General features: G+C 45.2%; 1 protein-coding gene across 1 annotated transcript; it reads left to right on the top strand.

Annotated features, from left to right (window-relative positions):
• Window positions 1-13276: 13276 nt before the first annotated feature.
• On the top strand, window positions 13277-15244 carry LOC308314516 (nuclear pore complex protein Nup85-like; the record flags this gene model as incomplete). The annotated part of the gene is made up of 1 exon (XM_080762147.1): window positions 13277-15244. One exon carries the CDS (start codon window positions 13277-13279, stop codon window positions 15242-15244), a length of 1968 nt encoding a protein of 655 aa, XP_080618273.1.
• Between the last annotated feature and the right edge of the window lie 832 nt (window positions 15245-16076).

The following is a 16076-nucleotide window of genomic DNA, read 5'->3' as shown; positions in this document are numbered from 1 at the left end:
TTGGACGTCACACTCAAGTGCAAAACTCTCATACTGTATACATAAGAGATAAACGGCCACTGTGTGTGAATAATTGTCTATTGTCATCTATTATTTTGCTCCCTCACAAAGCTGTTCACTTTAAAATCCTGAATGTAATCTTTTTATAATTTAGATTTTTTTTAACACATATCCATAAAACATTTTCAGATTGGGGTCCACCTTGGCCAAATACATATCCCTTTGGGGTCCTTGGCACAAAGAAACGTTAGAGAACTACTGATTTTCCATTTGTAGATGTCTCTCTATACTTGAAATGGGTTAAATGAATGCTCAGGATTTTACTGTGTTCCCTTCAGTTCACAGAGGAGTACCTCCGTCGGATGCCACGCAACGACTGGCCACGCGTGATGGTGGTGGCCGACGGCTCGTGTGGCGACTCCTGCTCTGTGCTGGGCATCAGCTCTGACTATACTGTGGAATCCTGTCATGCCTATGGAGCTAATGCGACTATAGAGAGACTGGACCAGAGACAGGTCTGGACACATGCACACTAATGGATAGTTGGATGCACGCACGCACGCACGCACGCACGCACGCACGCACGCACGCACGCACGCGCAGCCGTGCACTACGCACACGCGCAGCCGTGCACTACGCACACGCGCATGCACTACGCACACGCACCGTGCATGCATGCGTACGTGCACACACAGATGCAAATGGATATACTCTCACAGACGCACACAAAAGCCACACACACACACACAAGTAATAACAAACAGGTTGTGGAGAGGGAGAGGGCCTTGTATAAACAGAGTGGGGACAGTACAGACAGGATATTGCTGTGTGGGAGAGGCTAGCTAACTTTGTTTGAGCCAGAGAGCTGGTCTGAGCAAACAGCAACGTGGAACAGCACAATAACTAACTAAAGAAAGCAGTCGGCTCAATCAATGGTTGGCTGGATCCCATCTGCAGCACTACTGGCGTTACTGTAGGCCACTCTAATCACTCTGAGTGAAGCAGCTGCTGACTTGATTCATACTTACGTCGCACGATGGTGGTGGTTGAAGAAGCTCAACTCCGTCACGCGACGGAGCATCAATTAGGCTTAAAGATCACACACCGGTGCGCTTTTTTCTGCGTGATTGATTACCCCGAAAATATATATATTTTTCGAACTGGTGTTTGATTCGGTCTCATCTGACCTCGAGGTGTTCAGAGCCAAATGGAAATTCGGTTTCCGAGAATCTGTATCTGTCACCCTGAGAAAGATGCAAACAGTCTCTGTGTGTTACATCTACACAGAACTTGAATATTACAGTATGTACTATGTAGCGATAAAAAAACATGCTTTCGGAAACAATAGTATCAACCTGTATAAATGAGGCATCAACTTTTTATATCATATAGTTTTGATGTGAACTATCCAGTGGCGGTTTTCGTATGATTAATTCATCATGTGTGTAACCTTTAAACTGGATTAATACATAGTTGTGCAGCAGTGTTGCACATTGGATCTAGCCGATCTAGAAGCTCACAACATGATACACTGCGGCAAAGGCCTGATGAAGACCTAGCGGGTCGAAGCGTTGCATTTCTGCCTTAACTCACCCGTTGCCAAATTCGGCTTTTGACGCCTATTTTCGTATGTACCATCACGACTTTTTTTTAAATATTTTTTATCCCACGATTTTATAACCCATTTTTCACCCCTGTGTCAATTATCTAATGTGATCCTGGGCTCTACACACCCTCCGCCAACCTGGGGAGAGCAACGGACTTGAACTCATGCTTCCTTCATGCATGAGTGTCCAAGTCGCTCCTTTACACCTGACAGGGGGGAGTTTCCCTGGTTGGACGTAGCGCGTGGAAGGAACACGTTATTCCAACCAGTTCCTTTCCCCTCCATCAGGTGCCCCGGCTGGCCAGGGGAAGGAAGTTTAGAGACCAGGATTACTGCATGTTTTTTGTGAGGGTACCTACCCTAGGGGACACGGGGAGAACATGCAAACTCCACACAGAAAGGCCCTTTCGCCAACCCCGCCTCGCCTATGGGCACTGATGACGTGGAGGAGGAAACACGCCGCCAGCACCCACAGCTTCCCGAGCGGGAATCAAACCCAGGACCTTCTAGCTGTGAGGCGACAGCACTACCGACTGTGCCAACGTGCCTCCCATCACGCCTTTTTTTTTTTTTTTGAACTTTGTTTTTATTTCAGTTTAGGCAACTTCACAGAATTACAGGTATACATTTTTCTTACAACTGATTTTTTTTTCCTTTTTTACACAATCTCAGCTGTATACTTTCACAGGATATATAAATGATACACTCATACACACAAACAACTTCACATACATTTACAAGTATTCACAAACAAAAAAACAAAACAGAAAGACAAGGGAATAAAATACAGGTATCTAGCGAGACAAAAACGACAGAGCGACGGCAACAATGGGAGGTAAACAATACTGGGAACAGACATACTGGAGATGGAGGAAGGTGTATGGGTACACCAGAAGGTCTGAAGAGAAGTGTATTTGGTTACTCAAGATTCCAAAAGCCTGCTACCTCATCAGTAGAGGCAGTACAGGACTCCACCTTTTACTAAATATGTTTGGTTGAAGCCTCAGGGCATAGGTAATTTGTTCCATCTGGTAGATGTCCCATATTTTTTCCACCCACATACTATATGTTTTAGCCATTTAATTGTAATACATTTGATGGCCGCTGTAAGCAGCACATGCAATAAATATATTTTGGCTCTACTCTCCAGACCTGCCGGTACCACTCCCAACAACATTACTGTGGGATCCTCTGGGATGTTTTGACCAAAAACTTCTTCTAGTGCTTCAGACACCTCTCTCCAGAATGGTCTCAATTTGGGGCATGTCCAAAATATATGAGTATGATTCCCGATATGTGCTCCACAGTCCCTCCAGCATCTATTTGAATGATCTGGACCCATTTTGGCCACTATTTGAGGCGTCCTGAAAAATCTAGATATTACTTTCCATTTAAATTCTCTCCAAGTATTCGAGTTGGTTACCAGGTGCGCTTCACTACATACCTCTTCCCACGTATCCGTTGTTACTTCTATACCTAATTCAGCCTCCCATTTCTCTTTTATATACAGTGTATTATTTGGGCAAAGGTCCAAGAAGACTTGGTAGAATTCCTTGATTACCTTGCCATTGCCAAATTCAAATTTGAGCAACAGCTCCTCAATAGGAGTGGGTTTCATGGCCCTCTCCCAGTCCTTATATTTTGTTAGAAAGTCTCTCAGTTGCAAATATCTGAAAAAATGTGTCCTTGGGAGCCCGAATTCAGTCCGTATCTGTTCGAATGATTTAAGACCATCCTTATTAACTAATTGGTGTATGCTGGTTAGGCCGAATTCTGTCCAATTCCTGAATCCTACATCCAGTTGAGCTGGTATGAACTCCTTTATGTAACCAATATGTGTTAGCGAGGAGATCTGTTTAGGTAGTCCAAATTAAGTTTTTATTTTTCTCCATATTTTTAAAGTAACTCTAGTCCACTCGCTCATTTGGATCTCTTTCAGTGAGGTATCTAGGAAGGGCACGACGTGAAGTGGTTGCGAACAGAGGCTTTTTTCAATATTTAACCATCTAGTATCCTCAGTTTCCTGGAGCCAAATTGTTAATGGTTTCAGCTGTGCCGCCCACCATCACGCCTTTTTTAATAACAATTGATTAGGGTGATGAGAAATGGAAAAAATAAAAGCTTATGCTTTCTATGGGGACACAGCCTCTTAGAACGTAAATATCTCGGATTCTTCTTTTTGGCCAAAAACAAGCTTGGTTTGCGTCTGATTTATCTAAACGATAGTATTTCGCTTACAAAAAGTATGTTTTTGGTGGATTAAATGACAATCGCGGGACATGTTACATAGCAGATTTTTACTTCCTGACTCAACGGTTTCATCCAGCACTTGGCCTAAATACAGGCAAGAAAGAGATGTGCACACAAACTTCTCTGTTAACTTTTCACTTTGTAGAAACGGTCATTGAAGTCAACCGATTGTTGGTCAGGAGTTCCAAGAAGAGTGCTGAAGTGATTGAACCATTTGTTCAGTCTTTCTTGAGTGGTGTCTCCTCTGATTTCTATAATTGGAGAGGCCTTTTTGTTTGTTATCTTCCTTAGAGCTTCCCATGTCGCCTTCTAATGTGTGCCTTTTCCACTTCCTTGGTTTTAATTAGGAGCTGTTCTTCAAGCTCTCTGGTGTAGGCATCTTTAAGTGCAAACTTGGCAGCATCTAGTCTGAGTTCAGAGCCCCTTTTGGGGCTCTTCTCGCCTCCAGCACTTTACCACTTCAGATGAGACTTTTTCTTCTGTCTTGGGCCAGGGCATGGTGGAAGAGTTCTTCCTTCTTTGAAATATGGTTGATTGTCCGAACATTGAAGGTGCTGATATTGCAGGGGGTCATGCGACAAATTAATCTTCTTTCCAGGTCATCTTTGTCCAAGTCAGAGCTGATTCTTCCATCCGGATTTTCTGAACAGTTCATCATACATTGTGGCAGGGACCACAGTGGACTTAGAAGGCCTGGGGGAGACAGGGGCTTTAAATTTGCTATTGAGTCGTGACATCGTTAATCTTGTCGTTTGCTTTAGTGCATCTGAGGGCGCAACTCCTTCAGTCACCCCTTTCTTGTCAGGGGAGGTCCCTTAGCCTTTGACCTTTCAGGGCCTCACAAAAAGGCAGTAGTCTGTAACCCTGATGGGGGAGGCATACAGGTTTAACCTTGGCTGAAGGCAGGGGCGTTCAGCTCCCTGAGGCTTATACGAGCCTGCATATCTAAGACATTTAAATTCCCTTTCCTGACTGGTGGATATGAATATGTAGCATATTCATCAGCTGTGATGTTTTTCGCATCCTTTGCCAAAGGTCATCAGTCATGAATATAAGCAGATGGTGCCTAGTACGATGACTCAGGGATATAGCCCAGCTGTCTAGAAAGGATGAATGGCTATCCATGTAGAGATGTGAAATACACCTGCAGCACACAATGCCCCTATGACAGCTAGTGCTAAAAACAAATACAGACAACCTGGAGACAAAATAAAATTGAGTGGTGGTGGTTTGGGGGGGGGGGGGGGGGGGGGGGGGGCATTGACACAGATAAAGCTAAAGAGTTTCTGACTGTTCCACTGAGATGGAGACTGATGAAAGATAGTAGATTATATTAGTCTTCACCACATACAGCAGCCATCTCATTTCCTACAAAGCTCTTAAGACACAAGTGAACGTTGCCAATTATTTGATATCCAAGGAGGCCTCAGTTCTGTAATGTTTTTCATTTGTATATCTCTAAATAACAAAAGGCGTAGCTCAGAAGATAAGACAGTTAGAGAACATTAGTTAGCTGATAAATAGGCCAGATTAGACTCTATTAAGTAACAACCTTCAGTCACCACAAGTTCCACAACCTCCTCATGTCGTTCACATCATGTTCTCCTCAGGAGCCGTGCAGTTGCTTCATTGGCCCCCTTCCTCTGTAGCTGTTTCCTTCAGTTATTGAATTTTCCTCCTAGGATATGACCTGTTGGCCTTACATTCCCATTCCACCCCGCCACCCCCCTACCCCCGCCTCCTCACTCCTTCCATCTCCACACATTTACACAGACCTCCATCACTGGTCTCCCTTGACAACGGTTAGATGAAAATGCTGTTTGATGCCGTTTGGTCTGGTTTATGTCATGGGCAACGGTGTCAGCTCTGACTTGAGGGAGGCAGACGATTTAGGAGAGAAGGCGAGATCATACTGATGTGTAAAAACGAACATTTTGGCCTAAGATAATGGTGTAACATAAAAAATAAAAAAAACAATTGTGGTGTAACAATGGTGTATGTTAGAACATATTTACAGACCATACGTATGCAGTCCAGTTAATTGCTTGTTGTTTGAGCCCCAAAGGCTTTCTGGCAGTGCTTATGTACACACGTCTTATTGCTGTAATGATGACAGCAACCATGACAGTAATCCCATCTCTGGTGCTCGTAAAACTGCATTATCACTGTGAATTGATTCGATCTAGGTGAGTAACATCTGTTCTTTATATCCTCTCCCTCTGCTTTACCTCCCCTCTGCTTCTCTCCCTGCCCCCTTTCAGGTGCCTACTCCAGAGATCCGCGCCCACAGCCTGTACTTTGACCTGTCTGCCTACGGAGTGGAGGCGCTCCGAGAACATCGGAACCCTGCGGCAAAGGCTGGCTTTCATCTGAAGATCTACGGGACATTCAGGAACCGCTACATGGCCCTAGTCTGTCCCACCATGGACACCAAGATGGTCCGCTTCCTCCGGCACACTGCTAACTCCTCCGTAAGGCTCTCTTTTTTATATGCAATACAATACAATGCCAGATATGCCAGATATTGCTCTGATCCACACCAAACATGGCACAAACACTGTTCAGGTGTTGACCATGAGAATAGCCACAACTGGGGCCACATGTGGCTTAAGGGTCCCCGTCAGGGTCCCCCAGGGGCCACAGGCACACTGTTGCTCCGAACCACACCAAACGTGCCACAAACACTAGGCTCTGCCATGACAATAGTCACAGCGGCCACAGGCTTCAATCTGCACCAAACACATAAAGACTTTTCATGACTCATGAGTGTGTCATGAGAATAATCACACCACGGGCCTTACAGGGGCCACAAGGGGCCACAGTTGCTCAAAATTGCTAGAGCCGTGTTTAACACTTCAAATTGTTCTGATCAGCGCAATATATATAGGACTAGATTTGAAGGCGGCGCCGTGGTCTGGAATTCTAGTTTTTAAAACGGTACAAAATCTGGACACATTTGCCAATACAGCTATCGGTTGCGCTCTAGTCAATGCAATACAGAATTCTGTGTGTGTGTGTGTGTGTGTGTGTGTGTGTGTGTGTGTGTGTGTGTGTGTGTGTGTGTGTGTGTGTGTGTGTGTGTGTGTGCATTTGTGCGCACATGCATGCTTGTGCGCACGTGCATGCTTGTCCACGTGATGAGAAAAGGAAACAGCAGGGCAAAAGACAAAAAAATATAGGAAAGGGAGGGATCGTGTGCGTGCGTGCGTGCGTGCGTGCATGCATGCATGCGTGTCTGTGTGTCTGTGTGTGAGAGAGAGAGAGAGAGAGAGTGCAGAGAGGGAGTGAGTGAGCCATCTGTACCCTGCTGTTACACAACGGGGAGTAAATGGAGGGTGGAATCCTCTCATCAGCATCACCTAAAAGCTGCCTGACTCCTTGTTCTCCCACAATGCCCGACAAGAGCAGATGCTGCTGCTGAGCAGTTGGTATTTTGTCTGGCTTTTTAATGTCAAATTCTGGTGTGATCACAGTCAGCCTGCCGTCAGGGCCGCAGTCTCACCAATCTTGGTACTACTGTTGCTATGTGGGTGGCATTCCACACAGAGAGCAAACATTCACACTCTTTTACAACAGCCCACACACCAAGGCCAGCGGCAAGGCTAGAAGACATTGTGTGGCCATGGATGTCATTCTCACAAACAAATGCACGCACGCACCACTCAAGCGTGCTCACATAGCCTTGGTTACTTGGTAACTGATGATGACTGCCAGTTTGGGTTGAAGAAGAGCAGATCTATGCTGAAAGAAAGAGTGAGTGTGAGAGAGACCAGAAGAGGATAATTTTCCAGTATCTGGAGAATTTACATAAAGGCACATCAGATTCAGTACAGGTTGTTTTTGTTTTGTTTATTTATACAGAACAAACTGGAAACCGAGGACAGAGCTAACATTGCAATTAATGAAGTTGATGCACAATGGTGTCATGACTCACCATGTTACAGTTTACTAATCCTAAAATCCTAAAAAAAAGTCACCCTTTCATGTCCTTCTGCTCAGGTCATGAAGAACATCTTCCACCAGTCGTTCAACGCCTACAAGACAGACATCGAGCCTCGTCTCAACGACCTAACGCTGCATCACATGCAATGCAGCCGTCGGCTGTTTGAGATCCAGCTGTCACACAGACGGGTCAGCGCTGCATACATCGAGGGAGACAACGTGGCGGTCACTGTGGAAGGCGAAGCAGCGCGCGTTCTCAATTTTGACACAGGTATCTGTGCACAAAACACAGGCATTGTTTGGAATAAAGGATTCCGATGGGCATAGGAATAACATTATTTTTGGTGCCCTCTGGAAAGAAGTTTTCAAATACACACACATCATCTTCTATGACTGTAGGAGAACTAAGCTTCACCAAAGGTGAAAAAAAAAACATCAAAGGTCCCTATTTATAGAACAGAAAGCCATTTGTGTGGCTGACACAAAGAGAGCGGGACAGAGTGGGTTCCAAGGAAGGAGTGGATGATGCAACGTGCATGTACAGTATGCACTGTATACAGTATATGTACTGTATGTGCGCTTGTGTTTGTATGTATGCGTGTGTGCATTAGAGCATGTGTGCAACCTGCGAATCACTACTGTACTCAGCAGCCTTTTAATTTTTATTTATGTTCCCTGCAATGTCTTTCATTAAGAGCTTAAATGTATCCTCAAGGCTACAATTTAAGTTATTTCTGCAAAACAAAAAGTATTACTGCTTATTAAATCAATTAAGTGGACACCTCTGAGATTAGTTTGAGCCGTCGACTGGTCTGCACATATTTATTATTTAGCAGGGGTGACTGCCTTGCGTCTTCCTCAAAGTCAAACTGTTTGACTCTGAGGAAAACGCCAGTGGAAAGTCAGTCTCCCTTGCATACTGCAGACCAGTCATGTGTTATTTGGGTAGTCTCTCCTGAAGTGCCCAGGGATTATTCTCTCCCTGTTGAGCACCGACGAGCCCTTCTACCTTCAACCGGCAGAAGGGCGTTCGACTTCTCGTTACTACGTTTGAGTTGTTTTGCATAATGTCTATAATTCATGGCATTCTGCCTCTCCTCTCCAGGTTGTGGAGTGAACCTGGGCATGCGTGGACTAGAGTCCTTGGGGACATTTATCTACCGGACAGCCACTGCTGTTGACCAGAGCGATGTTTTGGAGGCCCTGTCGGCTAAGATCCAGCACACCAGGCAGGTGGCTGAGACCTTCAAGCACACAGGTCTGCTTCAGTCCATGTATGAGTGACATGGCAGCAGTACCTGAAGAATGAGTGTCACAACTCGTGGATCTGAGTGTGAGTCACGATGGTGGACGACGACGGTATCTTTGTGTTTACAGTGCCAAGAGCTATGTTAGCGGAGGTGAGATGGATCGCTAGCAATTATGTGCTGAATACAGTTGTGTGTGCCTGACCTTATCTAAGCAGATAAGGGTAATGAATGTGAGAATTTGACCAGAGATTTACCATAATCCTGGATAATATAAATGACCAGGTGGCCAACACAATAAACATGCACTGGATTAATGCGAATGGATAGATATTTAATTGGTGGAGAGACCATAACTGAGAAAAGGACTGTGCTCGTGGACTCTTTTTTTTATACCAACATATTATTGCAGCTTTTTCTGTAACTGAAACAATGACAGTTAGAAAAGAGGTTAATAGGATAATTATTTCCATAGACGTGCAAATGAAACTCTGCTGTGAAAACCTAGTCTTTTACTCCTGATGTATCTGCAAGTAGCGCGGGGCAGAGCCTATAGTATATCTGAATCATGACCAGAGAGATGAATGGATTTCAAGGAGGTATTTTGCTACTGTTACTGTATAATTGTTAAAGAATGATTTTTTGAATAAACATCCAGGGTGTGGCTGATAGTTTGCAGTTTGTGAATTCAGTGGTGTCAGAACTGTGAGACGAAAGGCAGACTGAGGATTCCCAGTGGCTCTGTCAGTGAGAGCCAAAGAGATCATGCTTGTGGTTTGTTTTAGGTTTGGTTTGTCACTGGGAGACTGAGAAATCTTGAATGTCTTTCTTCACTTTAGTAATGTGGCAAATGTGTAGGATGTGTTCAGGTGAAATGATACAAGCATATTTCGTGGAGCTGATTGAAACTTGAAACTTTTAGTGTTGGGCCATCCTCTGTGATATCTAATGTATGTTCACTAGATTGAGCATTTCTTTGTGAGACTATCTGTGTCCTTTCTATCGTAAATGAAAATGTTGTTTCAAAGATTGTATTGCTAGTGTATATATATGTCCAACTACACAACGCACATTATGAATTTTGCAGGGATCTGATGTCACATTTTCACCTCAGCTCATCTAAAATAACTAAAGTGAGTATATCTATGTGTATGACGGAAGGTTTAGTATAGAATTGTTATTGTGCCCTTATGTCCAGTGCCAAGTGCCAAGCAAGAGCCTGTTTTACACACTGGTCTTATTGAAGTGATACAGAATGTGTTATTTATGCAAAGCATATCATTGTTAAATTTGTTTAATAAAATATATATGGGCCTATATGTACGTTATTTATTTTACATAGGTATTTTCTTTGCCTTGAATACATACTGCAGAAAGTCTTTTAATCTTAATTGTTTTTCATTTTGCCTCTCAGACTATCCAGTATAGAGCAGTACTACCCTCTACTGCTACAAAACGTGTACTGCATCAGGTACATACAGTACATCAACTTTAGGCTGGCTTGGTCATACTAATATCACAGTCTGCATGGATATGAAGGCAATTGTTTTTTTTTGTCTATCAAGACAAGAGGAACATCATAGGAGTCAGGTTCAAGTAGAGAGGTATAGAATTGTGCTATCTGTAAGTAACTGGATACCATGCAGTGTCTGCAAGGGAAAACAACACCATGGGTTCATTCATGACCTGGGTGGAGATATTGGAGAATGCTTAGTGTATTTTTCAGGGTCACAGCTATCCTGCAGTGCTGCTAACTATCACGTACTGTATAAACGGTACTTTTTGGCCAAAAGGGGATTTTCTTTATACTTTTAATTACTCCAATTCGCCCTCTACCGATATTGCCCAGAGAACTGCCTCATAGAGAATACTTTTCCTCCGGTGAAAAGAAATCCCTCTCTGGCCAAAAAGTACCGTTTATACATGTGGTGGGGGGCTCAGAGTGCTTCTTCTAATGACACAACCCACCTTTGTTTTGGTGAGTAGCAAAAAAAAATATTTTTATTTACGCTAAAGAGGAGAGGCTGGTCTGATTTCGATTTGAGATTTAAAACCGTAAGTCCCATAGCCTTATACTGTAGCAGTAGGCCCATGTTGGTCAGGCGGTCTGTAGACGGTGCCCACTAATACCGATTTAGCATTTTTGAAAATTAATTCAACCCACACAGTTTCAATTTCATCATGCTGTAAGTCAGTACGAGTAACATAATTCAGTGTCTTTGTGAATATATATATGCACACACCCCCACCATGCCTGTTTCTGTCGTTTCTGATGAGTTCTCTATTTCAATTTCTGGGTCTTTGGTAGACTCTTTGGTAGACTTCAGATAAACTAATGGTGTTTGCCTTAATGCCGTAAGGCAAACATCATTCGTTTAACACGTCAACAGCCTTGTACCCAAACAAAATCAGACATATGTCTGATTTCAGCCAGTTTGGGTACGCATGCAGCCACATCATGAAATTCTGCCTGACTGTAGTAGTTTCTCTGCCTCCAAGTGATGTCACAGTATGAATAACTGGGTGGCTGTAGTGAAGCTACGTACAGCTCAATACTACAATAGAGAGCATGAAGTATTATGGATGTTGTAGACATGTATCTAAACCTTTAAATCCCTCTGGAAGTTCAGTTACTCAATATGTCACTTTGCCACTGTGATACCAAATCACTTTACAATCAACTCTCCATCAAACTGACTTTAATACTTCATATGTTCCACTGAATACTTTATTGAGATGGAGGGAAAAGAAAACCTTTTCCCCAAATTAAAGATCACAGGGTTAAATACCAATCAAATAAAATTGATCAGCATTTAGATTATTGGATTTTTCAAAGAGGCTGCCACTGGAAACCTTTTCAAAGTTCCCTATTAACTGATTTTACTCCAGCCTTTATTATGTGTGGTAATACATTGTGCCAGTCGTTTTTGTGAGTTTAGAGTGTCGTTCTCTACAGCAAAACCAAAAAGAGAAATTGCTGCAAGTTACTTTGCATTAATGATTGATGTCCCCTGCAAAGTAGTATGGCTTGTATTTGGCTACTGCATACAATAAAACTGCTTGGTCTGGGCCTGAGGTGAGACGTATCCTTTTGCAGATGTGAATAATTTCTATAGTAGTTTCTCACTTAATAGTTTTTAAGTCAAGCTATTTCAAAATATACCTGCTTGGCTGCTTGCACCTTGTTACTGTCAAACTGGTCCACACTGTCAAACTGGTCACTAAATCAGTGTGGTCTACCTGCACAGACTTTGTGATCTGGTAGATCATGATCTGCCTTTTGGGCACCCCTGCTATACAGTATGTGGCATGTGCCTGGACCACTTGGCCAGCGGGCGCCTCTTTAATCACATGTTTGTCTAATGTTCTTTCTCATTACGACAAAACTATTACTAGGTCAGGTCTACACCCATTTTCAACCATATCTTCATATAACAGGCAGCTAGCCTACAAGTGCACAACGCAAAATGAGTGTTGTATAAGCTTGTAGATCACCTATTTTCAATACTTCTTAAACATTTGTTTTTCTTTGTTTGTTTCTTAGATTTTTCTTTTTTGGGAATGTTTTTTGAAAATATTTCGAAATAATGATAATTTGAAACAAAAAGGTATAGGAAACAAAAAATAAAGTGACCCATACAAATGTGTCCACAACCCACAAATGGGTCTGAGTACTGAGAGGGACATGGTGTAGGAGAGAGAGAGACAGATGGTAGGACTGAAGAGACGGAGACAGTGTAGGAGAGACAGAAAAGCTGAGAGACAGACAGTACTAGGAACACGCATGCAGACTGACGGATGGTTTCTGAGAACCCCGAAGCTTCATGAATGTCTACAAGAGAAAGTGACCTTGTGTGGCGGACACACCGAATCTCTGTGTTTTGGGGAGTGGTGTATGTATAGGGACTTCGCTAATTAGCCAGCCAGACCCGTCGGCTTCATGGATTCGTGAAGCTTCGCATAATGTTTGTGCCACTTAGCCAATAACCTGACCCATTGGCTCAACTCGCAATGTATGATGAATTAACCCATTGTAAGCACTTTGAGTAAGTACTTTGTGCACAGAAAAGCACTATAAAAATGCAATCCATTATTTGATTGGCTGAGCTTCACGTATGGTTTTGCCACATTGCCAATATAAGAGGCAATGTGTATTCCTGACTTGGCATGATCGTGTGACGGTCCATGCTAGATACACAAATCTCCGTCTGTGCCCCTTCTGCATTCACTTATGGAGGTGGTGTACATAGAGCCCCTGACCACCATCATGCCTGAAGCCAGGAGCCACCTAGTGTTTGCACGGGGGCCCGGAGACCTCCAGGTTTACAAGACCCTCTTCCAAACATCTGGCGCAACGGGATCAGAATCAGGTAGCCCGTTCAATCATGAGGTGAGGAGGACCGACAAAGATGTGTACTCCTCCGCTTTTCGTGAACTCTACGACAAATTACGTCTCATCTTCGTCGAACTGCAGGCCATCCGAGAGGACCTACCCAGCGAGAACAAGAAGCACTACTTGGTCAGCACCAGTGAGAGCTACAGATCCATCGTACGAGCCTGCACAGACAAGCTTCGGCGAGGCGCGGTTTCGACACGAGGCGCGGAATCGGCCAATGGGTGCAGGAACCAGGCGTCAGCTCTGCAGGCCATAGAGCTGATCTGGCATCTATGTGAAGTGCTGTTCGTCGAGGCCGCCCCTGTGGGCGCCCTGATGCTCCGCCTGCTGGACTGGGCCAGGCCCCACGAGACAGATGCAGTGGAGAAGACGGTCCGAGAGGTTCTGCAGAGCGAGAGCCCTGCGCAGCACCGTCGCTACTGGGAGGCAGTGACGAGCTGCGTTCTGCAGGGCAGGCTGGAGGACGCCCGGCACATGCTGGCGAAACAGGCCTCACTGCAACCTGTGGCCCAGGACACCTTTGACCTGATGGATGACCTGCTCTGCCAGATGCCCGCCTACGACCCTCGCGGCACGCAGACGAGTCTGGCGGAGTTCGACGTGAAGTGGCGACACTGGCACGAGGGGGTGGACCGCTGCCTACGGAACGACTCGTTCTCTGACAGCCCTCGCCTGGAGGTCATCTGTAGGATCCTGGCGGGGGATGAAGACACGATGCTGGCGCACAAGGAGCTGCTCGGTACCTGGTACCACTTCATGATCACCAGTCTGCTCTACTCTCTGCCCACCGTCAGACCCACTAATCTGCATTACTACGCACAGTCGTGCATGACCTCGTTCCTCTGCGCGGGCAGCGTCCCAGAGCCTCTGGACAATATCCTACTGGGAGCCTTTGGGTTTGACACTGAACGCGTCATCAAAGACTGCAGCGTTGCTCTGAGCAACCCGTGGTTTGTGGCTCATTTGACGGATCTCCTGGATCACTGCAATCTGTTCCGTTCCCACGATCAACACTTTGGTTCCGAACTTAGAGAGTTCCTGCTGCTGGAGTATGCCTCGGGTCTGTTCGCCCACCCCGGCCTGTGGCAACTGGCGGTAGACTACTGCGACCACTGTCCGGAGTTCGGCCGCACGTACCTGGAGCGGCAGATGAAGCGTGTGCCTCTTGACACGGAGCACAAGGCCCTCGAGGTACTCCAGATCTATGAACATAGGCAGATGTATGAACAGGCGAGGAGCGTCTGTAAGATCATGGCCAACCGAGCTCTGAGGAACAGTCGTCTGGGACTGGCTCTCTCCTGGGCCATCAGGGCCAAGGACGGCGCCCTCGCCACCCTCGTGGCCGAGAGGTTCTTGCAGGACTACCGTGTCCGAGGGACCTTTTCGGACGTGGACGTGATTGACAACCTGGGTTCAGACATGCTGCTCAGCGACAGACTCACGTTCCTGGGGAAGTACCGTGAGTTCCGCAAGCTGTACGAAGACGAGCGATTTAGGGAAGCCGGCAAGCTCCTCGTGTCCCTCATGACGGCGAAGATCGCACCAAGCAGCTTCTGGTGGACCCTGCTGACTGATGCCGTGCCACTAGTGGAGCAGAAAGAGGACATCTTCTCAGCGGAGCAAACCTATGAGCTGATGTCCTTTGTGGAGGAATTGACCTCCCCGTTCCAGACCAGCACTCCCAGCGAAGCAGGAGGACCCATGAAAGAAGAGGATGTCACCAAAGTGGAGCTCTTCAGGCTGGCATTGGCCAGGAATCTTGCCACAGTCGTCGTTAAAGAAGGGACAGTGGAAGTCTGTTGAATGTGGCCGTGCCCACCTAAAGATTGTGTTCCTTTTTTGTACTGTGGAGCTGACGGTCATCTTTGCTCTATACTCAGAATGAGCGGTTGGTCGTCTCTGCTCCGTCACTGCCCCCCCTGGATTCCTAGAGAATCGAGGCGGAAGGAGGAGGTTGGGGTGCCGATTTTGAAGAATAGCGAAAATAGCCGATCTACAAGTGCAGTACTCACAACCCATGTTTGGTCTGTCGTGGACAACAACAACTTGGTTGAGAGATCGCAGGGGTATTTATGCTGTGGTGATTGCACCAGGGATTGGCTGGGTGATAATGAAAGGTTATAGCCCATCGTTTTTTTAATTTTTGATTTATCCTCGTTTTTCATCATTTTGGACCATGGGCTATAGCCCATATCGTACATCATACTATAGCACGCCGTTTTTCATCATTTTTGAGGATTTGAAAAATATGAAAAAATGAAAAAAACAAATTATCCTCGTTTTTCATCATTTTGGACCATGGGTCCTTGTTGGTGACAGCTATATGGGTCACGTGGTGTTGCGTGCTACTAGCCTACGTCACTCATAGTAAAGTCAGCTGTTCGCGGGAATTTCATGAATGGAAGGAGAGGGGTTGAACGGGGAAGGTCCAACTTCGTTGACCGCAATCGCTTTCATTATGCTGTGATGTGATTCACTGTGGTATTTGTTCTAAGTTTAATAAAATATAACAAAAGCAGTACCCTGGCCTGGAGCAGTGATTCTCATGCTACTAAAGCAGCGAGTCTGACAGCTAAAACGTTTCCCCGCTTTAGCCTCTTGGCGTCATACGAGACGCCATACAGTTCAACACTTA

The sequence above is a fragment of the Protomyctophum bolini genome (assembly GCF_963924005.1).
Source record: "Protomyctophum bolini genome assembly, chromosome: 4".
NCBI classification, from domain to species: Eukaryota; Metazoa; Chordata; class Actinopteri; order Myctophiformes; family Myctophidae; genus Protomyctophum; species Protomyctophum bolini.
Note: the sequence above shows the minus strand (reverse complement) of the source record. Positions and strands in the feature narration are given on the sequence as shown.